General features: G+C 45.6%; 1 protein-coding gene across 4 annotated transcripts in view; it reads left to right on the plus strand.

Annotated features, from left to right (window-relative positions):
- The window catches only part of NSD1 (nuclear receptor binding SET domain protein 1), a 61109-nt gene that overhangs the window by 17415 nt on the left and 19244 nt on the right, over positions 1-24450 (plus strand). For 3 of the 4 annotated variants that reach the window (XM_053956836.1, XM_053956834.1, XM_053956835.1), the window contains 14 exons: positions 2263-2435; positions 4326-6915; positions 10335-10456; positions 10601-10895; positions 12626-12735; positions 13802-13871; positions 14173-14291; positions 17811-17954; positions 18368-18491; positions 19289-19489; positions 20889-21068; positions 21438-21594; positions 21889-22094; positions 22646-22758. In XM_053956836.1, coding sequence (XP_053812811.1) covers positions 2263-2435; positions 4326-6915; positions 10335-10456; positions 10601-10895; positions 12626-12735; positions 13802-13871; positions 14173-14291; positions 17811-17954; positions 18368-18491; positions 19289-19489; positions 20889-21068; positions 21438-21594; positions 21889-22094; positions 22646-22758 — 4604 coding nt within the window. The remainder of the gene's footprint in view (positions 1-2262; positions 2436-4325; positions 6916-10334; positions 10457-10600; positions 10896-12625; positions 12736-13801; positions 13872-14172; positions 14292-17810; positions 17955-18367; positions 18492-19288; positions 19490-20888; positions 21069-21437; positions 21595-21888; positions 22095-22645; positions 22759-24450) is intronic. The other variant, XM_053956837.1, reaches the window with a different exon arrangement.

Below are 24450 nucleotides of genomic sequence, written 5' to 3' on the forward strand. Positions count from 1 at the left end.
CCGGAGAGAGCCAGAAAGGGAAAAAGAGTCTTAAAAGACCAAGACAGAGATAGGGGTGAGTGATGGAGAGAACAGAAGGGAAATGAGGAATTGTTTGCTTTTAGTGTCATACCAGATGTCACGGGGAGACTGCCACCAACAGAAAGGTTTATTTGTTCCTGGTTTCCCCTTCTGATTCTTTTTGTTCTGTGGGCAACTGTAAACCCCTTGATCTGGTGTCTTCTGCCACTGACAGCTCTAGACTGGTGAGGTTACCACTCACTACTGTATTTGTCTCCAGGTTTTGTGGCCCTTGCCCGCCTAAGCACAACAAGTGCTGGGCATGAGTGGAGTTCTATCTGAGTGGCCATCAGCTCACTCTAGAGCTGTTTCTCTAGACTTGAAGTAGCTTTTCCTACGTGGTGCTCACATCATCCCCAAGCCTGGTTGCTGAAGTCTTCTTTCTTCACCTCCCCCTTCATCCTTTGGGGAGGCATTTATCCTGATTCTAGAGAATATTGAATGTGTTATTTTAAATAGTCTGTTTCCAGCTCTCAAAATCCTGTCAGAGATGTTTCCAGAAGATATGCTTATATATATTGTTCCCCCCACATCCCTCCTCATGAACTTTTGGGCAGGATTTAATGTATATAGCTGTCCAATATTCCCCTCTCAGCCTGTACATGAGGATTGATAATAAAAGAATTCTGCAGGGAGGAGGAAAAGCTCTGTCAGCAAGTTCCAGGAAGGCCTCATCTCCAGCCACACGATGGACTCTCTCATCCTTGTTTTATCTCTGTTCAAACCAATGGAGCTCAGGGGAAAATTTTATTTTCCAGCTGTGGCTGTATGTAATCTGCTTGTCCTCCCTTCCCAATGCCAAGGTGGCAAAGCAGGTGGATCTGAATTCTGGCACTTTTGGGCAGGAAGAGCTGGGCTCTGTGTGCACTGTAGGAAGCACAGTCCTACTGCCTTGGCTCTCCTGTTGCCAAGGGAACAAGCCCTTCAAAACAAGGCAGGTCACTTCAACCTTGTCACTTGTGCTGAAAGCTCTTCTCTTGGGATTTGAGGAATGGTGTTTAGTTGAAGGCAGTTTACCTTTTCTCAGCAAGCTCTTGGCTTGGAAGATTTTTGGAGCTGGAAGGTATAGGCTCAGTGGCTTGAGTCCCAGAACTGTGAATGGGGTGGATGAAACCTGTGGTCTTTGCACTTGGTTTGATGTTGTTCTGGTCACTGTCATCCTTTCAGTGGTCTTGGTTAGAATCTCAATTTCAACATCACTTAAGGCCAGGCTGCCACACTGTGCTGGCACCCTGGAAGAGGCAGCACAAACCAAGTGGGCTGGAAGTGTAATCTGCCTGTTCAGAGGGTGAAGGTGTTTCCAGGAGAAGGTTAATACATTGCAGCAAACTGCAGGGAGAAGTTTGTATCCCTTGTTTTCAAGTGTTGTTTGCTCTGTTCAAATGCTTGTGACCTGTCCTTTTCCACCCACTACTGATTCAGTTCTTATTTGTACCATGTGTGTTCAACTTTCTTGCATAGAAAGTACCTTTAAAGAATCTTTGAATGTGCCCCTATGATTTAATTTCTTCTCATTCTCTGCACCTCTTGTGCCTGAAATATGGAGAGACTCATTGCAACTAATGTTGTGTCATGTTGCACCTAATCTTTTCAGTGTGTGTGCATGTGTTTGCTTAAATGCTGCTGTTCATGTTTTATGTTGTAAATATGACTTTGTTTGGTATTAAAACATCGAACAAGATGGGATGTATTGTGGTGGGGGAGGCTTAACCGGTGTGAGTAAATCCTATCCAGAAGGATGTCAGTTCTGGGTGGTGCCAGCACTGTTGTGTTTTCCCAACGGTCAAGGGCTCTGGACTGTTTAATCATTAATCAGAGAGCAGTAGAAAAGAAATGTTCTGCCTGGTGTGTTGTGTCTCTCAAGGAAAAAAGTATTTAGATATTTTTGCCTTTTTTTTTTTTTTTTTGCAAGCAATCTTTGCTGTAGGAAGATGACCAATCATAGGCGTGTCAATCGTTTATAAGAAAAAAAGCCCAAACAATTAAAAAATAGAGTAGCAATGTAGAATATAGACAACAGCAAACAAAGGAGTCTCCCTTAGTTGTGAGTAGAAATCCCCAGAACTGGCATCTGTGTGGGAATGTTGTTAAGCAAAATGTAATTGAAAATTACCTCTCAAATTGTTACTGTTTTCTGTGTCTCTTTTTGTGTCTTTATTCTGTTACATACAAGGGGTAATTCTGTTAAATTTCTTGAAATAGTTTCCGGTGGGAGACCATACCGAGAGTACTATGTGGATGCCATAGGAGAACCTTCAGAGAAAGCCTGGGTTGCTGGGAAAGCTGTTGTCCTCTTTGAAGGGAGACATCAGTTTGAAGAGCTGCCTGTTCTCCGGAAAAGAGGAAAGCAAAAGGAAAAAGGATACAAACATAAGGTGAAAGAGCTGTTTTGTGTAATATGTTTTTATTTCTTTAAATCTGCACAGTACAAAATATTCTTTTATGCCTGGATTTGTACTTTGACAGCTTCTGTGAGACTGACAGCAGCAAGTCAGCCAGGGAAGGGATTCTTTGTGTCCTTACAGCAGCACAGTTTATAAACTGCCAGGAGTTTCTAGGCTCTCTTCTGTGCTGGGGTGTGACTGTTGCTTCTATTGCCCTGGACAGCTCTGGAAGGCAGAGGAATCTGGGATCTGTTCAGCGGCACAGCCCTGTCCTGATGTGGATTGCAGCACTGCTAAAAAACTTCTGTGCTCTCTGGCAGCCTCCTTTGGCTGATCTGAATCAGAGGTGGAGTTGCATGCTTCACTAGATCACTGGATGAGATAAAGCAGTGGGGTTTTTAGCACTGCTTCAGTAATTCTCTTTATAGAAGCCTGTTAGGACTTAAAATTTGACTTGGAAAATGCTTTGTCAGTGAGCCTGTGGGAATGAGTTTTGTGGCTCATCGCACCATCTCCGTTTCCAAACATAACAGCCCTGAGCAGTTGTAGCCAGTTAATGTAATGTGACACAGGGGTCTGGTCTATGTCTTTAGGAAGGTGACTGCAGAAATTAACTCGTTAGAATTGCTGAAGTGAAGAACTACAGAAGCTACTGTGTTACTGTAAGAGAGCAAATAGTTATACAAGGCAATGGTATCTGGTTTTTCTTTTTCTCTTACTCTAAAGCTTTATAACCTATGTTAGTGCAGAACCATCAAATTGAATGTGCTCTTGCAGATGTGAGTCCCTGGGGGCAGTGGCCTTATTTGGTTTTCTTTTCCAAGGGCATGTTCAGTATCTTCTTTAAGGACTTCTCTCCTTTTGCTCTCAGCCCTCCCAACAACTAGTAACATGCTCCCAAGTAACTTCTCTGGTCCTACAAGTGCTGCGTGGCTGAAATCTCATTCTATATGTAAATGGAGTGTCAGCATGCCTGCAGTAGAGGGGATCAAATGTTTGTTACTCACATAAATGTCTAGGTTTGCACCCCTGGAAGCCAGAATTGATGCAAAGCTTGAGAGTATTTGGCTGGATTGCTATCAGGCTTCGTGAAACTTTTGAGTCTGCTGAGATGAGGCTTTGTTGTTTTGGGTTTTTCTTTAGAAGAAAAGTGTCAGCAGTGTGAGTTGTTCTTCCTGCTTTGGATTTGGTTTTCATTTTAGGAGCAGTTGTGAAGCTTTTGGTTTGCTGTTGTGCAGCCAAAAACTACACATGCAGATAAGAAACAAGTTTAATGTTAATTTTGAGTATTAGCAGAGGTTCCTGTTAAGTATGCAGAGAGCTTTCTGGTTTTTCTACAGATACAGAGTTAAACTAGGAGACTTCTCAGGAATGAACATTATGAACTTGATAGAGCACATCTTAGATGTGTGTGGATCTCATGTTAGTCCCGAGGTGAGTTGATGGAGAGGGCAGATCGTGCTCTGAATTCAGGGGATGCAGGAAGAATCAACAATGAGGACAGCAAACAGGTCTGCTCAGATATTTTGAGGAAAACAATGCTGCATTTGCCTTGTGAGGCTTGTTGGCTGTAGCTTTGCATTTCTGTGCTAAGGATCCATACCATATGCATTGTCCTTTACAGACTGTTGTGTTCAGGATGTGTTGGCATGCCAAGACATCGGATTCTTTGGAGACCTTTAATGCACAGGGCTCAGCTGGAATGCAGGGTGCTTACCCAGGAGCAGTACTTCCTGAGTCTGCCAGACACAGTCCCAGGGAATCCATGTGATTGTCTTAAAGATGCAAAATGCAGGAATGTCACTGTGTTCTTTTATCTCTTTGGGTACCTACTCAAATTTTGTCTTTTTTTTTCTTTTTTTTTTCTCTCCAACTTTTAAGGTTCCTCAGAGATTTAGGGCTAAATGGGAAGTCAGTGTTGGACAGGCAGAAGATATTCTTCTTGGGGGGCCAGAAGATCAGAAGTGCAGCCAGAACTCCAGCGAGCCAGACAGCGAGAAGGACGAGAAGGACGTGCAGTTGGAATACTACGCCAATGGCCCTGGAGCAGAAAGGGACACACAGCTGAACGGCTGCTTTAAATCCTTGGCTTTTGACTCCAGACATGCGGCCAGTGAAAAAGGAAAATTGCACATCAAGCCACACGTGAAAACAACCTCTGAAAGCAGAAAAAGGACTAGAGTAAAAAAGAGTGGTGCAAGAGGGGAAGCATCGAGGGAAGAAATCAAAGACAAAACACCAGAGAGCGTAGTTAGAAATGTGCTTGTTGGGGACCTACCAGAGAAACACGCATCTCATGAGCTTCGCCGGATTGCCAACAGCCTGACAGCATCCAGTAGCACCAGGGAAAACCATTTGCTCTCCTCCTTTGGAGAAAGACGTTTTGAAAAGACACCTCTAAAACCAGACTATGAGAATTGTAAAAGTGATGCTCTGAAAAACACCCTCCAAGGAGATTTGTTTTCCAGCCCATCTTTTGAGAGAGAGAAAAGCTCCCTGGGCATTTTGTGCAGTTCCAAGTTACAAATACACTATTCTGGATCTGATGCTGGTGTTGAGAAAAAACAAACTGAATCAGATTCATCCTCTTCCCTCTCTGATGGTGGGAATAGTGATGTAGATACCATGGACCAAAGTTCAGAGAGAGCCTCTAGTGCTCTTGAAGTTAGTGATTCTTCAGATAAAGTGGAGAAGGACTTTGCTATGACATCAAGTGGAAACATTAAACTTTCCATGTATCTTTCTCAGAAGAGCAGCAGAAGGGCCAGGAAGAAGTCGCACCGAGATCGCAAAGCTCTGGGAGGTTCAGTAACCAACAGACTTGATGCTGAATTTGCGGACGGGGAGCTTGAAGGAGGTTTGTCTGATGCTGAGATGTCATTGACACCTCTTGAGTGCTCTTCAGATGTGAGAAATTACAGTCTTTCCCTAGCAAACAAGCACACTACCCCCCAAAGTGTTTCCAAGGACAGCTCCTGGCCTGCTGTTACAAATCAAGCAATCTTGAAACCGAAAAGTGTGAAATTACCCCGAATCAGGAGTATAAAATGTAAACATAAAGAAAAGGTTGCTGGGTTGGAGCCTTCTCTTGTGGAAGAGGAGGGTGGTGTGAATCGCTCTTCTTCAGATACCAAAGGTTTCTCTGGCCTTTCAAGAGATTCTCTTCAGAGAAGTGGAAAAGTTGATGGTCAGAAATTGTTAAACAACATGCATGAGAAACCCAGGGATTCTGCTGAAATCGAAACAGCCGTGGTGAAGCACGTTCTGTCGGAGTTGAAGGAACTGTCCTATCGGTCCATGAATGACGATGCCAGTGACTCTGGCACTCCAAAGGCCACAGTACCTTTGCTTTTTGCTTCTACTTCTGGTCATGGTCGTTTGCCTATTGAACCAGATTACAAATTCAGCACCTTGTTAATGATGTTGAAGGATATGCATGACAGTAAGACAAAAGAGCAGCAACTGATGACTGGTCAAAATATAGTCCCATTTCGAAATACCAGCACAGGTGATGGTTCTGGAAGCAATTCCGCAAGTGGTCTCAAGTCTTTGTCTATTGTAGGTCCCCCATATAAAATAGAAAAGAATGGAGATTGTGTCCAGGAAACAGTAACTCCAAATTCTGCTATAAGCAACTCCTCATTTTCACGTGGTCCTCCAGCCAAGTTGACAGGGATTGGTACTGGTAAAAGGGAGCCTGCGAGTGCTGCTGTTTCTGGGACAAACGGCACAAATTGCATGTCCAAACGCAACTGTTCAAAATCTAAGCAGTCATCAAAGCTTGGAGATAAAACAGTTTCAAACAGAAAGGACTTAAAACCAGGAGGGCCAAGTAAGTTGCTAAGTCGGTTACCCAGAGATTCAGGAGAACATGCATTCCGTGTGCACAGTTTGGTTACCAGTCCTCTAGGGAATGAGGCAGAAGATACTGAGAGGAAAGAGTGTATTGATTTAACAGAGCATTCAACTGATGAAGACTCTGCCTGTTTATCTGATGACAATTTAGGTCGTATTGGAAGGAGACCTGAAGCTGGTAGAAATAATGAGAGCTGCAATTCTGCTGAAAATGGGGAGAGTCCAGACTTGGATTCAGAGGCAAATAGTGAGAGCTCTCTTGGTGATGAGTCTAATGATATCAATCACGTAGCACCCAAAAAGCGATGGCAGCGTTTTAACCAAAGCAGTGCTAGATCTAATAAGCACATCAGTAGATCTAGGGAACAAGGAAACTTGGAGAGTGCCTTTGGCCTGAATTCTCGTGGCTTTTCACTGAAGGGAAAGGAGTGCTTGGGACGTAGGCATTCCCCTCATTCAAAGGTGCTTGAGGGAGACTTGGCAGTTAAGGACTTTGAGAATCGTTTAGACTTAGTTGATAAACGTTTGAATGTATGTGGTAAGCCAAACACCAGTGTGATGGACTCAGAAACAGAGCTTGGCAACTTTGCTCCCCAGTCTGAATTCTCTGCACAAGGTAAGGGAGCTGGACTTGCGCCAGAGTATTTGTATACATTTTACACTTTTTCATTTAAAGGATAAGTTACAGAACTTGGGGCTGTCTGACAATGTGAAGATGTCTACTTCTGAGCAGAAGAAAGTGTGGGACCTTGGTCTGAGTTCTCTGTAAGCATGGAGAACAAAGGAGGCAGAGTAATTATGAGTTAACTCAGGTTATTGGTCACAAAATTTTGCACACATTAAAAATATTTAGTTCTTCCACAGTGAAAGGTAAAATAAGAATCCTTCTGAGCCTGGGAATTTTTTTTTTTTAACTTGCACATGCATAGTGTGTTCCTTAGAGCCACAAGCTTGGTGTTAGTGGAATAGGTCAGTGCTAGAAAGTTCCAGGAAACTGAGCCTCAATGGCTGTTCTGTTTTCTATCTTTGACAGTGCTGTTTGACATAGTTTGTCTTTGGTTTGTTCTGTAGGATTTCCTCAAGATGATGTGTTGGGAGTTTTTTGGGTTTTAGTGTGGAATTTTATTAGCTGCTCATAGTGACTTGTGGAGCCCCACAGATTTCCCAATTTACACTTCTGGTGTGGCTGCCTGATGGGTGAAAGAAAGAACAGAAGAGAGAGAAGCTGCCAGAGAGGCTGGGCTGGAGGTGGGTCTGGAATATGGCAGACAGAATAAGACAGCAGCATTGGAAGGGAAATGACCTAGGAAGGAGGAGGGTTCTGAGGACCAAAAGGCAAGAGAGCCCTGCCTCTCCCACAGAGGTGGGGACATTTGGGTAAAGCCAAGGGGAAAAATAAAAGGATGTGTGGAAGGAATAGGGCCAGCAGAACCATATTCAACATGTACTGTCCTCTGGCTTCTGTAGGGAATCTGGGGAAACACACCTTAATAAAACCAATAAAATTAGGATTTTGCATAGGTTTCACCACACTAAATTGCTCTAATCTAACTGTGATATCATAAAATAATACAACTCATCATAATTTTGAGCCTATTGTGCATTCTGTCACTTATGTATTCTCTCAGTGCAGATTTTGATGTGTGTATTTTACTTTTTGTTGTTGCTGGAGGCGGCCTGCACTTCTGTTTCAATTGTGGCAAAGGCAGCTCCTGGCTTAATGGTTGTGGGACCTGCCCAAGGCAAGTTGCAGCAGGCACAGAAAACAAGCCTATAGGGTGTAACACCTGGGGTAAAAGTTCTGGTTTTAAGTCATGACCAGCTTAATCATTCACTGACTCTGGCTGGGTCTCTGTTTTTGAGGACTGAATTCTCTATAGAGCAGGTGAGAGGATGCACATTCTGGGCTGTGCTGTGGGTTCTTCCTTCACACTGAGATCCAGGCAGGTTTTTACGTTTTCGTGGTGGTTTGGGAGTTGAAGCATCCCTGCAGTGATGCTGTGTGAGGTGAAGATAAAGGTCTGCAGAGCGAGCTAGGGAAGAGGAGGTGCTGAGAGGCAGTAAAGTTGGGGGGTAGTGGCAGAGGAAAGCAGCGGGCTCTGGGCAGGGTGTGACAGTGGAGAGGAGTGTACAGGGTCTTGGTGCTGTACCCAGGGATGCAGCAGCAGCAGTCAGGGCCTGGGTTTGCTGGCAAAAGTGCCAGAAAAGCAACTGCAGCATAAACTAATTCCCCTGCCCTAAATAGCATGTGAGATCCGCACACACCCACCCCCCTTTGTACAGATGTGCTGTGGAGAGGCACTGGTGCCACTGTCAGGGCTGCTGTAGCATCCCCAGCGCTGGTGGGACTGAGTAAACCTCTAATGCTGTGTTGAGACCATTCCTTTATGTTGGGCAAGGCCTAGAAAGTAGAGAAATTGATGCTGGAAACTGGACTGACTGCAGTGCTTAGAGACGTGACCAATCCTTGCCCACAGCAGGCAGCTTCAATGTAAGAGATCAGAACAGATTGTAGTCACAACTGTGCCATTTCCAGTAAGCTCAAACTGCATAAAGTCTTCATCATAGTTAAATGGCAGCACTGGGCATAATTTTGCCACAAACTTTGTACAGTGGTTTAGAGCAAATAAGGCAGACCTGAAGATTGGGTGGAATTGGCTGATGTAAACCAATTTTATAAATAAAAGTTTTATCAGGTCTGTGATTTGCCACTGTTAGTCTGCATTTGGGATTCTTGTATGGGATTCCTTTTGGGAACAAAAAGCAGTTAAGCCAGCCCTTCTGGCACACTGCTGTGTACTCTGCTGCACAATTCTGGGGCTCTAAATAGTTGCCTGGTGAGGATACTCATCCCATAACTGCTTATGTGCTGAAATGTGTGTTTCACTCAGACACCTGTGCAGAGTGTTAATAGAGGCTGAAAATAGCTGTGTTTGAGAAAGTTGTTTCTTTCTTCTCTTTTGGCCAACTTTGACATTTTCATGCTTGTTTAACCACAAAGCCACAATAAAATGCAGCAATCTTGTCCAACATCCCTGTTCTGAAGCATTACAGTGAAATGCTTTGTTATAAAATGCTTCCGTTCTAAAGAAGAAAAAGCCGCCTCCTACAAATGAAATGAAGCAAAGAGAATATTTATTGTTGTTCCAAAACTTCCAGGAGACCACAGGTATTTTCCTGACTAGGGGAAAGCTTCGGGCAATATTATTTAATGATTTTGAATGCTAAAAAGGAGAAAAATCAGAGATATTCAGAGGTATTCTTTGGGAAGTGAGAAAAAGACATAAATGTTCATCACCTTGCTTTTGCAGCTTGCTGAGAAGAGATGTTATAGCGTCGGGGTTCTGTTTCTTGGAGCTTGCCTTGCGTTGGTGTGTCGAGGTGGTGTAGCACGGGTGGTTAGGGTTGTGGTGAGGAAACACCTTTTACCTTGCAATGCTACCACACTGTGCAGAGACAAGAAGTGCCGCAGTCACTGGTTCCCTGATCTCATTGTGGAACAAACAAAGCAATAAATGGGCTCACAGTAGCGTATGGGGAATTTTTAGTATATTAAAAAACGCCAGGGAGGAGGGGAAGGGAAGGAATTAAGTTTACGTGTTCCTAGTGAAACTAGTGACTGAACTGTGTTACGGGAAAACAGTGTTTTCCTGTGCCCCTGCACTAAAACCAGAAGAGTTTGGGTAAACAGCAAAAGAGTAATGACTTTCTAATGACTTTTGGTTCTGGTAGAAGTACTGCGGGCAAATTAGATGTAGCTTGTAGGGACATGTTGGGTGAAATTTCATGAGCCTCTCAGTCTGATGTGTTTTGATTTCTTACCTGAACTGCTTAAAGTCCTTAAAAATCCCCCCTGCTAAGTTGGAATTTTGGAAAATAGGAAACTCAAAAAATTCTTTGAGCTGTCTCAAAGAGAGAATTATCAGCTCTTCCCACATGGAACCTCTGGAAGAGAAGGCAGGAACAGCTATTATCCACAGATGTCTTGTGATCATCTCAGAAACACAGTCTTGAAGCTGCTTTCCTTTTTCTTAGCACATTCAGAGAGGAAGCGCCTTAGAAAGCCAAGTAAACGGCTTCTGGAATATGCAGAAGAATATGATCACTTGTTTGCACCCAAGAAAAAATCAAAGAAGGGCCAGGAGCAATTACAAAAGGTGGGTGAAGGCCAATGTGCTCTTTGTGGTTATTTCTTCAGGGCTCTGGTCTGTGTGTGTTTATGTTCTTTGTGGCTGAGTGTTCTTGCTGTGTGCAGTGCCATGCAGAATGAATGTTTTCACCAACATATTTCACCGTGCCAGGCGAATTCTGTGGCGAGGTCTGAATTTGAAGGAGGTGTTCCTGCCCAATGCAGTCCTGACAGAGATACCCAGCGGGGGCCAAGTTCTTTGGTTTCAACTCCATCTTCAACCAAAGAGTCCCCTCCCGTCCTTGAAGCAGAGTGTTCCTTCTCAGAACTAGGATCCCACTCCACTGATCCCCCTAGTCAAGCTCAAGGAGGATCTTCAGATTTTCCAGAGGTGGTGGTTCTGTCTTCCTCGGATGCTTCTGAAGTTTCTGCTTCTCCAGATGCAGAAGAGGGATTCCTGAAATCAGGTAAGTGGCAGGTTGTGTGATGCTGCTTTTGTAAGTGAAAGTAACTCAAGTTCAGTGAAAAATTATTTTTGGGGCAGCATGAAAAGATCAGTGGCTGTGGCCACAGTTTGTTCACACCTTCCTTCACTCACTGACTGTTACTGTGTTGAGAAGGGAGAGAGGGCAGGTGCAAAGGTGTCCAGTGACTTGGTGCTGTTGGCTTTCTATAGGCTGTGGTGGTCCTCTTAGATCCTTGCACAGAATGACTCTCTCTGAGTCCTTGCTGTCTGTGCTCCCAAACAGTGACATTCCTTTAGCTTCATAATCTCTTGCTGCTGTAATCCCCTTAGATGGACATTGCTGTGCTGAGGGTGATGCACAAAGTCTAAGCTTCGTTGCTCATGGAGTGATCTTTTGCTCTCCTAGAGAGCTCAGGGAGCTGTAGCACACAATTCCCTCTGGAAGAACTTCATACTTAATTGGTTCTAAGCATCTGTAGAATTTTTTGGGGACTTGTGTGAGCAGCAAGCCAGGGTCTTGGTCTTCAGTAAGGCACAGTGTAGGAGGAGTGTGGTCTGAGGGGCCTTTTCCCTTTCCAGCAGTGTCAATCTCAGAGTCTCCTTTTAGTATATTTATTTTCTGATAGCATCTAAAGACATGTCCAGAGTTAAAGCCCTGGTGTTCTGGCTGTGCTAGCTTGGAGGGAACACTGTTCCTAAAGGGCTTGTAGTCAAAAAAAATAATCCAAGCAGAGAGATTTATGGTCAGTGGGAGGTCAGTTAGCCTGTCATTTGTGAAGGAAGAGGGATTGCCTCTGGAGACTTGTGGGTGTCACAAGGAAGTGGGAAGTTGGAGAGGATTAAAGGAGGAAAAACTGAGGATGTGAACCCAAGACTGGAGATGCAGGAGAACAGAACAGGCTGCAGCAGGCAGGCTGGGAGCAAACGTCCAGTCTGCAGAGGTTGTGTAGCTCTTTTCAGTCATTTCCCCTCACCTTTTGCTGAAGCACACAGTGGGCAGAAGCTTGTCTTGAGGGTTAGGAGTGTGATGGATGAGCTGTGCCTACAGAGGTGTCAAAGGGCACAGCTGAGGCTGTCAAAGGCAGCGGATGAATGGGGTGGGATGGGTAACAGGCTGTGTCTGTGAAGTGTCTGCACTCAGCATCAGCATTTCCTGGTTCTAAGTTTATACTGTTGCCAAAATTAGTGAAGGAGCCCAGGTCTAGCAACTTTCTACCTTCTGAGGGCCAGGATAAAGCTTGAGTAGGAAATAGTGCAGGTTACACCTGATTTTGTTAGGATATCTTCTCTCAAGTAGTTTTAACCAGGATTGTGATCTTCAGCCTATTTACTACAGCAGCATGAATGCTGGTGTGAGGGGTGTGGAAGTGTAGGCAGGGCTGTGTCAGTGGTAGGACTGGCTTATGCAGATCAAAGTGTTTGGGAAATTATGATGTGAATTGTGCTGCCAGCATGTGTTACCTGCTGGCAGTGAGTTCACATCCTCTCTTCTGTGGGTGGATTTTTATATTACATACTGAGGTGAGCCTGAAGGTCATGGCAGACTGAGGTCTGTTTTTATTGAAGTTGTACAGAAGCAGGTAATTGGCATCTCTGCCCTAGGAGCTTATGATCCCAAAGACAGAGTGAAGCAGATTATTTTGAACTGTTGGCTGATATTTACTTAATGGTCTTAATCTGATTGAAGACAAGAAAACCCCTGTTCATCTGATGTGAAGGGTTTCATTGCAGGAAACTTCGAAAGCAAGCGTCAAAGGAAGCCCACTAAAAAGCTCTTGGAATCCAATGACTTGGACACTGCCTTTATGCCAAAGAAGGAGGAATGGACTCCCCAAAAGAAGGTACTTCCCTTCCAGCTCTTTTGAAAACCAGATAGAAAACAGGCCCAGACAGCAGATCCTGCTAAACAAGGCACAATGCAATGGGATGTGGTTTTTTGTTGGCTGTGACCCAGCAGCAAAGGTCCACCCTTCCCAAAGGTGCTGGTTGCTGTGTTATGATGAAATAATCTACTGTCCCCCACCCCTCCCCACTTGTAATGGGGATGGGATAGTTCTGGCTTAAAATCTCATTTTTAAAATTGATTTATATGGAAAAGGAGTCATCTGGATGCTGGCTGGAAAGGTATGAGCAGAAGTGTTCTGTACAGAGGTTTTCTGTCATGTTACAATGTAGCTTGAACTTGAACCTAAGGCTTTGTCCTTCTGCATTCGATTTCCTCTGAGCAGTGTTTTCTTTGTTACCTTTCCAAGTGAGCTAGTGAATGCATGTAAGTGCAGAGCTTGAAGCAGGATGGAAGCTTGCGGTGAATGACACATAGGATACCTTGTTTAGTTCAGATTTTTAAAGAAAATGCTGCTCTTCTCCCCTGAATACTCTATATTCAGTGGCATGGTTTGGAAAAATGCAGCTTGTATTTGTTTCAGATCGTGTGCCTGCACAGAACTTGTTGCCACTGTTCCTAAAGTTGATTAATAATACTTCTTTCCTTTTTCTTTCTCTGAGAGCACAGTCTTAGTACAGTTATCTCCATTGCAGTAATGTAGAGGCCAGTGTATTTCAGTCTTAAGGTCTGTAAAAGTGTAAACTCAGAAGAGAATGTCTTTTCCCAGCACTTTGCAGAGTATTAGCAGCCTTTTTGGGAAAGCACAGGAAGCAGTGAATGGTGCTGATGAGCACAATACACATCAGACTCCACATTCCTCCCTTCCCAGAGACAGACTTTTACATGTGTGATTTCTCACACACACAAACCAAATATTTTCTTGTAAAATCTCTAATGACTGATGAATGCATGACCTGGATGGTAAATTAGGTGTTGCAGTCATTCCAAAAGGTTTCACGGTTGAGGAGTGTGTGCCTCTGTTTCCATTTGGTGACTTGGCTCTCTCTCCCCTGTGTTTGTAGGGTACTGGCCCTTCAGAGAGTGACAGCTCTGAGCTCTACTCACCAGCCCACTTCCAGGACCTGGGAGAAGGTAAGTGAAGGCAGGGATAGCAGGGCAGACTGTTGTGATATTTGGATCAGTGCTTGGTACTCTGGATTCAGTAGCCCAGCAAAAGTTGCTTAAACCAGTATGAACTGGTGAATTGGTGGTTCTGTGATGGCTGCAGGGCAGAGGGCTGAGTGCCTGGAGGCTGGTATAACCCCAGCCCTTAGGCCCTCAAAGAATATAGGACCCAGCCTGAAGCTCTCAGGCTGAAGAACTAGCTAGTGTCACCCGCAGCAAGGGAATTATTTCTGCATTTTCCTTGAATGTTTTTTTTGTTGCATCCCAGCTTCTGAAAAGCTCTTGGAGAAACAGCGAAAGAGGAAGAGACAGCGCCATACCTCTACTGCAGTCCATTCCAAGAAGGAGAAAAATGAGGAGGGGCTGGGGGAGACCCCACATTCTGAGGTACTGTTGGATCTTCATGCTCTCATCCCTATAACCTGTTTGCTACTTCCCAGAGTACTTGGCAGAGCCTAAGCCAGAGACATCTTTTGGTCTGTCATTTGAGAATTTGTCCCACTGATGCAGCTGCATGAGCTTGGTTTAGGCTGAAGATACCTCCTTGATCTAGTAGCTATTTTGTAATGATGCTTAACTCAGGTTCTGTTTTCAAACTGCTGCTCAGCTTATTCTCTGTGAGAGAGGCTGTTCTGAATTCATGGAACCAGGTTTTGCCTGGCATCCTGCTTTGCACCTCAGAAAATCAAACTGCTGTAAAAGGTCTTCTCTGGGGGTGGGACTCCTGCCCTTTTACAAACCAGTTTGAAGCACAAGCACTAGACTGGACTTCAGCTCCTTCTGCTTGCACCTGAACACCAGGATGAGTCAAGAACCCCTTTGGAGGGGCTGGGGGGGGGGGTCTGTCTGTGACTGCTCACAAGAGCCTCTGATTGCATTCTGCCATTCAGCAGAAAGGGATAACTGGGGCAATTCCTTCTGCTACATATTAGCAGGGTCAGTGTATAAATATCTCTGACGAGCACATTTTGCCTTTTAGGAATGAGCCAGTTTTCAGCAAGTGTAGGGGAAGCAAGACTTCCTTGGAGAGGCAGGACACCTCTGGGCCTCTCGCCATCGCCTCTCACTTCCAGTGGCCCAGGTTCAGCAGCAGGCAGGATAGTCAGTATGTATTTCAGGAGCCAATTATAGATCAATACTGTTATATTTGTTGTTGTGACACAGTTTACAGGAGAACACAAACCTCACATCACTTCAAACAGTTCCAGACGTCCTGCTGCATTTTGGAAAGGGCATTTGTGATAAAGTTAATAAATTGGGGTAATACCCTTGATCCATGTAAGCTTTCCTGTGCTGGTGTCAGTGTTCTTTTTGAAGTGTGCTCAGCTGGATTAATGTTTTAAAACAGCCTGTACAAATACCTTTGCCAGTGCTGGGCAGGGGCAGTTAACATTGTCTGCTGTATCCACTAAGAGGTAGCAAATTCTCTGTGAAGAGAGGGGCAGCTCAGAGCAGCAAAGATCTAGGCCATGGCTCTGAATCCTGTACTCACCACTCAGTGCAGAGGAAACTCAGTTTTAACTGCCTCTAGCTGTAGACATTTATATTGAGTACCAGAAGTCGGGTATGGTGTCAGCCATGCCAAAAAAAAAAAGTCAATGCGTGGCACCTTTGCCAGCCTCCCTTTCTGTGTAATTGTGTCTCTTTAGATGGTGTGGTGGGTGTTCATCCCCTGGCTTAGGTGAGTATTGGAATGCTGTGGAGATGCAGTTGTGCTTTCATGTGGAATTCAGACCATGCTGGTCCCTCAGTGACTGCACACACTGGGCTAGGAACTCCACTTTGCTAGAAAAAATACATTGTTTGATGATACAGCACAGTGAAGCCTCGGATCCAGCTGCCTTCCAAGGAAAAGAGGGCAGAGGAAAGCTTGTCAGCCTGGGCTGAGCTAAGCAGCTTTCTCGTCTTGCCAGTCTGTTGAGCCAGGAGTGCAAATTTACAACATCAGGGCAGTAAGAGACTGACAGAATGAGATGGAAAATGCTGTTGAAATGGTTGTCAAGGTTGTGAGCCAAGGTCAGGCTGTGCCAAAGAACAGGTCAGGCTTTGGGATTGTGCCAGACACAACAGCAGGGATAGTTCTGGAAGAAGACCTGGGATGAGCCTTTCTTTCTGCAGGAGGTATTTAGTGTTGCAGTGCTTGGGCTGGGCAGAGGAAGGAGGGGAAACAGTGGCAGATCCTTGAGTGGCAATGCCCTTTTCCATGTTCACAAAGGATGGGCTTTGCCCATCCTGCCTAGCTCTGACATCCCTTCCCTGGGCAGTTCTGGGAGCAGGGTTAGAACAAGACTGTACTGTGTAAGGTATGTTGGAATGGCAGTAGCCTGTAGTTGGGACTTTGCTATTTTTCTTTTTTTAATCTCAATAAAGTCAGTTTATACCATTCATCTTTGTAATGTGCCCTCAGTGCATCTGTGCATCATTGCTCCACAGAAGGCACATGGCTTTAAAGTGTCCCCAAATAAAGTCATACTGCTACATTCAGGGAATAGGGGAAAAACCAACAGTTCCAGGCAAAGAAAGCATCATTATCTGAGCAGAATACTAGCTCCAGGTTCTTCCAGCTTTAAACTGTAGAAGCTCTTTATGTCCTTTTTTTCCCAGATTCAGAATGTGTTCAAAAGGCATTCAATTCAGCTTACAAGCTTTAGTAGCACCACAGCTCAGACTTTCCATACAAGTGGTGCAAAGCTCCCTCTCGTGATTGTTAGCTGGACAGGCTTGCACCAAGCAGGCCTAGAGGTGTGGGAGTGATGGCTGCTGCTTCTGCCAGCAGTTTGAATTCCTCCCAGGGTCTCTCAGGTGTACTGTTTGTGCCTGGGTATACAATGGCTACAGCTTGGTGACCCAGGGAGGAACTGACAGCTGTGCACTGAGATCACTCAGCTACCTGCAGTGAGCTGGCTTATTTAAAAGTGGCAGAGTCCTTAAAATGTTCTGGCTCAAAGCACGTAGCTAAAGGCATCACTTTGGTGCAGTATTAATAGTCCTCAAATTGTACCTACTCTGGAGTGGCAGCTGGGGCTGCTGAGGCCACTGAAGTGTTCCCTAGACCTCCCAAGTGGGCTGGAAGCTGGCAGGATGGTGTTTTCTAGCCCTTAGTTGCCTGTCCTGACAAAATTTGTAGCACTGCTGCCAGGTGTAGCTCCAGAACAGCTGTATTTTGTGCTAGAAACAAGTGTCTCTAAGATACCTGCTATTCTTCCCTCTTAACAGTGCCTGGGCAGGTCCCATGGACACTGGGAATCCTTATGGCAGAATCCTTCACTTGGCCCATGACTATGTGGTTGGGCCTTTATCATTTGAAACCCATCCTCTCCCCAGGATTTTTCACCAGTGGATGTTATGGGCAGTGTTGTACACTCGTCAGGACAGTGGGAGACTCCACACCTCAGTCGGGATGGGGTGTGAATGCCCTGTTGTGCTGCTCCTTTTGGGGTTGGCTGACTTCATACCAGCACAAGCCTTGAGTACCTTTGTGTCTCTATTTTGCATGGGTTAGGACAAGCTGAGATAAGTGTAGAGGAAAGATGTAGTTCATTTTGTGTGTGACAGGTGCTATGAAGATTGAGGATTTGTTTCTAGTGCAAGTAGATACTGGGTGCTTCTGACTTTTTAGCCTACCTGATTTGTTTCCATTCAGGGCTCACTCCTTGCTCAGAGAGGGGTTATGCACAGGAAGATAATTGTCTTGAGTGTGTATTTTTAATCATCTAGTAAACTAAGAGCTTTTTCCTTTCCTTTTCTGTAAATCTTTTGGTGGAACTGTAATGGGGGATGTTCTCTTCAGGGTGGGTAACAGACAGATCACCTGCCAAACCCATTAAGTGCTCAGTGACTGAATTCGTAGTTTCCAAGTCAGGATAGGTGCTACTGACAATCCTAATTCTAGTTTTCTCTTTAAAGGGGGAGACATCAGTTCATGGGACTGCTGCAAGCCCCAAAGAGGGTCATGAGGAGGGGTCAGAGAATGACCATGGAGTGCCTTCATCCAAAAAGATACAGGGGGAGCGTGGAGGAGGAGCAGCTCTCAAGGAGAACGTGTGTCAGGTAGTGTTCCTTTAGAAATCTCTTTGAAACTATCCCACTGTAAAGTATTTTTGTGTAAATTCTGGGACTCGTTGGTGCCCTAGGTAAGTCCAGGTAGCCTCCAAGTGCTTATTGTAGAATTAATCGGCTTTTTGTGCTCTGTATCAAGCATTTCTCCTGCACTAGCAGGTCTTCCTCTTAAAGTTCACAGAGGTTAGGGAGATGTGACCAGTGTAAGATACATTTTAGCCAGTGTAAGGTATCAGGGAGTTGGATGGTAAATGGCAGTGGTTACACACAAACTACGGGAATTAACTGACACAAGGAAAATGTAGCATTTTTCCTGGGAGGTCTCTGCTGGCAGTTCCGGCCAGCGCGGGGGTTGCTGCTGGGAAGAAAATTGCTCAAGCTGATACTGTGTTTCTTCCCCGCAGATCTGTGAGAAGCCAGGGGAGTTGTTGCTGTGTGAGGCGCAATGCTGTGGTGCTTTCCACCTGCAGTGCCTTGGGCTCTCCGAGATGCCAAAGGGCAAATTCATCTGCAATGAGTGTTCCACAGGTAGGGCAGCTTCTGTGAGTGCAGGAGTGTGGGCTTACCTGGTGCTTCCTTGACTGGAGTGGTGTGCCTGCTGTAGGACTGCTGAGTAGCTCTCAGTCCTCAGATTATTGGTTTGATATCTAATAATGACTTCCTAATTAGAAACACAGGGTGATTTGGGTTGGAAGGGACCTTAAAGATCATCAAATTCCACCCCCCTGCCACGGGCAGGAGCACCTTCCACTAGACCAGGTTACTCCAAGCCCTGTCCAACTTGGGCTTGAACAGTTCGAGATATGAGGCATCCACAGCTTCTCTGGACAACCTATGCTAGGGCCTCACCACCCTCACATGGAAGAATTTTCTCCTAATGTTTAATCTAAACCTACTCTTTGTTGATTTGAAGCCATTAATAATGGCTTCAAATATTTACCAGCCTTACTGTCAATTCAGACTTGGTGTACAAAGAAGTGAATGTCCATGATCTACTGGGAAAGAGACAAATTTGTACCTGGGACTATGGAGAGGGCTCTGGTGAGGAGAAGTCTTTTTCAAGCTGGAAAGGAGGAAATCTCAAAGTAGGGTTATTGATTTTTTAAATTTTTTTTTTCCCTGGCCTGAAGTCCCAGCTATAATAAGATTTATTTTGATGTGGAGTTCTACTGCAGCTTCAGGCCAAACCAGCCTGGTGCAGAGACCTGTGCTCTGGGATGGGTGCAGCAGGCTGGGAAGCTGTGCTGTGCTATTAGGCAGCCTGGTGACAGCATCAGGTCCTCATTTAGCCCTCCTGTGTGACCGGTGTGTTGCTCTTTCTCCAGGGGTCCACACCTGCTTTGTGTGCAAGAGCTGCGGGGAGGACGTGAAGCGGTGCTTGCTGCCCCTCTGTGGGAAGTACTACCACGAAGCCTGCATCCAGAAATACCCACCCACAGTCATGCAGAACAAGGGCTTCCGCTGCTCCCTGCACATCTGCATGACCTGCCATGCTGCTAACCCAGCAAACATCTCTGCCTCTAAAGGTACCCGAGTCCTCCAGGGTGGTCTGAGGGGTGCAGTCACCTGGTTTTTCTTTGTTTCACATCCACTTGGTTCACCAGTTCTTTGCACTGTTGCCTTTGTGTCCTTGCCACAGCACTGGCTGTGTTTGCTGAGGAGTAGCTGCTCCCAGGGGAGTGGAAGGGGTGGTGTCAGAGCGTGAGGCTCGGCAGCACTCCCCATGGTCGGACATGGCAGCTGGAATGTTCTCAGGCTGTCCAGAGGCTCAGATTCCTGCACGCCCAGCCTTGCCTCAGGCCTCAGTGGGTTTTTGAGTAAATCTCTGGAGCTGTACAGACATGCTTGTGCTTCTCCCACCTGCTCCTCACTGTGCCAGTGCTGCAGATGGTGCCTTGCTCAGCAGCACAGGCTGTCAACACAGCGGCATCAAGAGCTGCACAGGGCAAACTATGATATTGTTCTACTAATCCATTTTTTTCTGTGTAAACTCTCATCTTGTAGTGGAGACACCCTTGGGCTAAGCTTCCCAGGCAAACATTTGTTTGAGCTGTTTGCAGCAATACCTTGACCTTTATCTCACATGATCAAACTTAAAACTTTTGTGATTGCTGTGTATGTTTGCTTTTAAGGCTGCCTTTCTTTAATCCATGATATCTTAAGATGGGTGACAATAAGACTGGCTCTATTTTTATCCTCAGCATCTGTGTCAAAGTTGGCTTTTTTGCCCCCATTTATCAATATTCGGTGTAGAAAACAACACCAAGGCCAAAAGCCCGCAGCCCACAGCCGGCCTCTTCCCCACTGAACATTTGTTGACTGGCTGCTGCTTCTCAGTGGTCACATTTACCCCTTTTCTCCCACCTCTTCTTCCTGTTTCTAGTCTGCTGTGAGGAACTGAAAATGGGCTCTTAAAAACCTCACATAAACTAGGCCTGTAGGGAAGTCTGAATTGCTTGGAAGTTCTGGAATTTCAGGGTAAAATCTGATAAACAAAAGGCAAGTGCGTGTGTTTTCAGAAGCTACAGGGACTGATTTCATTATGTGCAGCTAAGCACTTGGAACACCCCGTCTGCAATTACTGTCGGAGCTGATTTAGTAATTATTTGTGTATGATAGGAAACAGTCCCAGTCTGTGAACTCTTGAACTGTTTCTGCACAGCATGCAGGATATTTTTCACTTCTAAATAATGTAATTTTATCTATGGTATAGGTATTACAGATTTTATAATTTTATATATATTTAGTTATATTAAATAACTTAATAGAAATCTAGTGAGCATATCATGGGTGCTCTATAAAAATTAAAGGTCAGCTTCTTTCTCCAAAGCTCATTTTGAGCTTAGGTATGAGTAGAGTCTAGTTTTAGTAGGAAGGAGTGGTGATCCTGCAGAGGCTGACTGTGTTGGGGCTGTTTGGTGCCAGGTCGCCTGATGCGCTGCGTGCGGTGTCCGGTCGCCTATCACTCCAACGACTTCTGCCTGGCCGCCGGCTCCGTGGTGCTGGCCTCCAACAGCATCATCTGCCCCAACCACTTCACCGCGCGCCGGGGCTGCCGCAACCACGAGCACGTCAACGTCAGCTGGTGCTTTGTCTGCTCGGAAGGTGAGGTGGTCAGCGCTGGGTCCCCTGGCACCGGGGAATGCCCTGGCAAGAGTTCATTACAAAGGGCAGAAGCTTTTCCCATCCAGAATGTCCCAATAGGAACTGCAGAGAGCAGACTGCCTCTCTGTCTTTCCACATTTAAGCCCAGCTTCAGGCTATGACCTTTTCTGGGTTCTTAGAAGGGTTCTTTTTTTACCGTGAGTGGGGCCCAGCCTTTGAAAAGGGCTTGCAGGAGATCATCATTCCCTTTTTCCAGGTCTGTGTGGAAACGGGGAGCTGCAGGGCTTCTGCACAGTGACTGATAAATTCCTCCTCTTTCTCTTTGCTTCTGCACAGTGACTGATAAATTCCTCCTCTTTCTCTTTGCAGGGGGCAGCCTTTTATGCTGCGAGTCGTGCCCGGCTGCGTTTCACCGTGAGTGTCTAAACATTGAGATGCCAGAGGGAAGCTGGTATTGTAATGATTGCAAGGCAGGCAAAAAGCCACACTACAAAGAAGTAGTCTGGGTGAAAGTTGGGCGCTACAGGTAGGTGAAGATAGAACAGACTTGTCCCCATCCCTTCTTCATGCAGTGCTCATGGTGATGGAGGTGAGGAGCTGCTCCTCTCTGCAGGGTTCATTGCAGTAGGCCTCTGCGTTTTTTGCATGCACATTGCTGGTAAAATGTGAGCTTTCCTCCTCCAGTAGCCTCTTTTCTCCCCCCCAGCCTTGCTGGTAAGCCCTCACACACTTTTTCCCATGTCTCCATGCAGTAGCATACTTTTGAGGTGGCTGGAAGTGGGGAAGCCAGAGGTTTCATCTGCCCTTTCCTATGTTGTAGGTGGTGGCCAGCTGAGATTTGCCATCCTAGGACAATTCCTGTCAACATCCAGAAAATGAAACATGACATCGGTGAGTTCCCTGTGCTGTTCTTTGGCTCCAAGGACTACCTGTGGACCCACCAGGCTCGTGTGTTCCCTTACATGGAAGGTGACGTCAGCAGCAAAGACAAGATGGGGAAGGGCGTGGATGGCATATACAAAAAAGGTAACTTGTCTTCATCCAGGGATGTACATGGTCTTACCCTCTTCATTCCTCTTTGGAAAAGTGTCACTCATGTAGCAGAGAAAAATGTCTTCTTATAACTGAAGTGAAACTAAATTTGTAGAATGAGCTGCTGCTTATGTATCATCCAGCATACTCAGAGTGTTTGTTTGACTCCCAGAGAGGGAGAAGGGTGTGCAGATCTCAAATCTTTGTCCAGCTCTGACATAACATCTCAAAATTCAAGTGAGCTGCTGCTGTGTCAGCTTCTTTCTGTGTAATACAGTCATTATCTTGATATAAATGTGCACTCGAGAGTTGTGGATGTAGCTGCATGGCATCTCTGCCCAAGAGGGCAGGCAAAGATAGCCAACAGATGGGATGCTTCATCACCCATGAGCAGGCCCTTGTCTGTAACTTCTGCACTTCCCTGCTGCATTGGCCTTTTCTTCACCCTCCTCTGTTGAACCTTGTGAACACTGGGTGGACAGTGGTTGCCCAGCTCTGTGTGAGCAGAGGGAGTTCCTCATAACAGAGCCTGTTCTCTCACTTAGCTCTTCAGGAAGCTGCTGTGAGATTTGAAGAGTTGAAAGCACAGAAAGAACTGAGACAACTTCAGGAAGACAAAAAGAATGATAAGAAACCTCCTCCCTACAAACACATCAAGGTGAGGAGGGGTGGTGGGGGGCAGGTGTGAAAGAGAAGTCTTGAGCTGTCGGTGCAGGTGATTTACAGGTATACAGAAACATTTCTGATGTTTGGGTGTCTGGCTGTTCTTGAATGTTCCTTTGATCCTCTTTCTGTCCTCAGCAAGCTGGGCTGCAGTAATAGAGGTACTCTGGTTTGCTGGAACAGATCTGGTCATGTCTTTGCTGTCCATGTCAGTTGTGTGGTCCAAAGGAAGTGTCTACCTTGAGAACTCAGGGGAGGGGGCTGGTAATGCTCAGTGTGGTCAAATGCTCTGTGCTGCTGATGGCAAGGTGGGCAAACCAGGTGGTGCAGGACAGGAGGTGGTCAGGGTGCAGTGCAGCAAGGCTGTGTGGAGGGTGGTAACTCACAGTATCTTCTATATAATCTGCTATTGTTTTATATCTCTTTCTGTATCAGTTGGTGACTGAACAGAAGTACTGAAGCAAGTGTAGAGGCTGCAATATCAGCCCTTTTCCCCAGTTTTGGGGAACTATTCATGTTAAGGGCTGTTAAATATTATTATAAATATGGAGTTCGAATTGGAGCAGCACTAGCTACAGGATGGAGGTGACTTTAGAGGAGAGCTGGGGGCAAGCATGTATCTGTGTCTGAGAAGTGATCCCAACTGATGAGAAACCCATTGACTCAGGGACTGTGTTCTTCTTTTACTGCTTCTGTGTGTTCCTTCCCTTTTTATATGGCAAATTATGAAAGTTTAACTGATTTCTGGCACTTTTTGTATCTAGCTAGGATTTTTAGGCAGGCAGGTATATCCTTCATGAGTTATTGTGTGGTGTAAAGAGCACAACTGAATGCTGTGGCAGCAGTATGGGCCTTGCAGCTTCAGTGGAGGAAGTAGTTTCTCATTATAGCTATTTTTAGGCCTCTCTGGCTGCAACATGAAGGAACTTTGGAAGCAGTTTAGAGCCTTTGAAATACCCTTTTATATAAATAATGACGGTTGTGGTCATTAGTCATGGCAGCTCTTCTGAGGTCTGGGTGCAAGCTGTTTGTCTCTCTGAAAGCAAAGCAGTTTGCAGGAGCAGATGGTGAACTGGAGAGGGCTTCAGGATGGAATGGCTGAAGCTGTTTGTGTCCACTCCTTCTAAGGAGATGAGCACCTCAAGTCCATTCCAAGGAACACCCACATGAGAGGCTGCTGCAGAATGTACTTGGCATCCTTCATCACATCAGGCTTGTGATGAGTCCAAGCATTGCCCTGTTTTGGATTTTTTCCAGCAGTGCCTCAGAGAATAGGGCAGGTGTGCTGGGCATATGTGGTGTGGAGTGGCAGTGCTAAAGCAGTACCAGTGGTAGATTGACCCAATCCTGTAAGTCTTGCCACTCTTGATGAGTCTGGGTAAGAGATGGGAAGCAGCAGAGGAGAACCTGAGTGACAAGGAAGGTTGGAGGTGGGATACAGTTCTAGGAGGAAGGTGGGGGAGACTGTGTTGAAGTGATTAATTAGGAGTTTCTGCAGGGTTTGTGTTTAAACAAAGGGGGATGAGGACTGGGCCAGCCTCAGACAGGCTGTCAATGTGGAAACTCTGTGGGTGGGACTAGGTAACTTATACGGGGGCTGGAATAGTTTTGCTAGAATCCCTTCCTTTCATGTTCTGGGAGAGGAAAGTGAGACAATGGTTCACCCAGGGAAAGAGCATCAAGGAGC

This window comes from Vidua chalybeata, chromosome 15, assembly GCF_026979565.1.
Source record: "Vidua chalybeata isolate OUT-0048 chromosome 15, bVidCha1 merged haplotype, whole genome shotgun sequence".
In the NCBI taxonomy this organism is placed as follows: domain Eukaryota; kingdom Metazoa; phylum Chordata; class Aves; order Passeriformes; family Viduidae; genus Vidua; species Vidua chalybeata.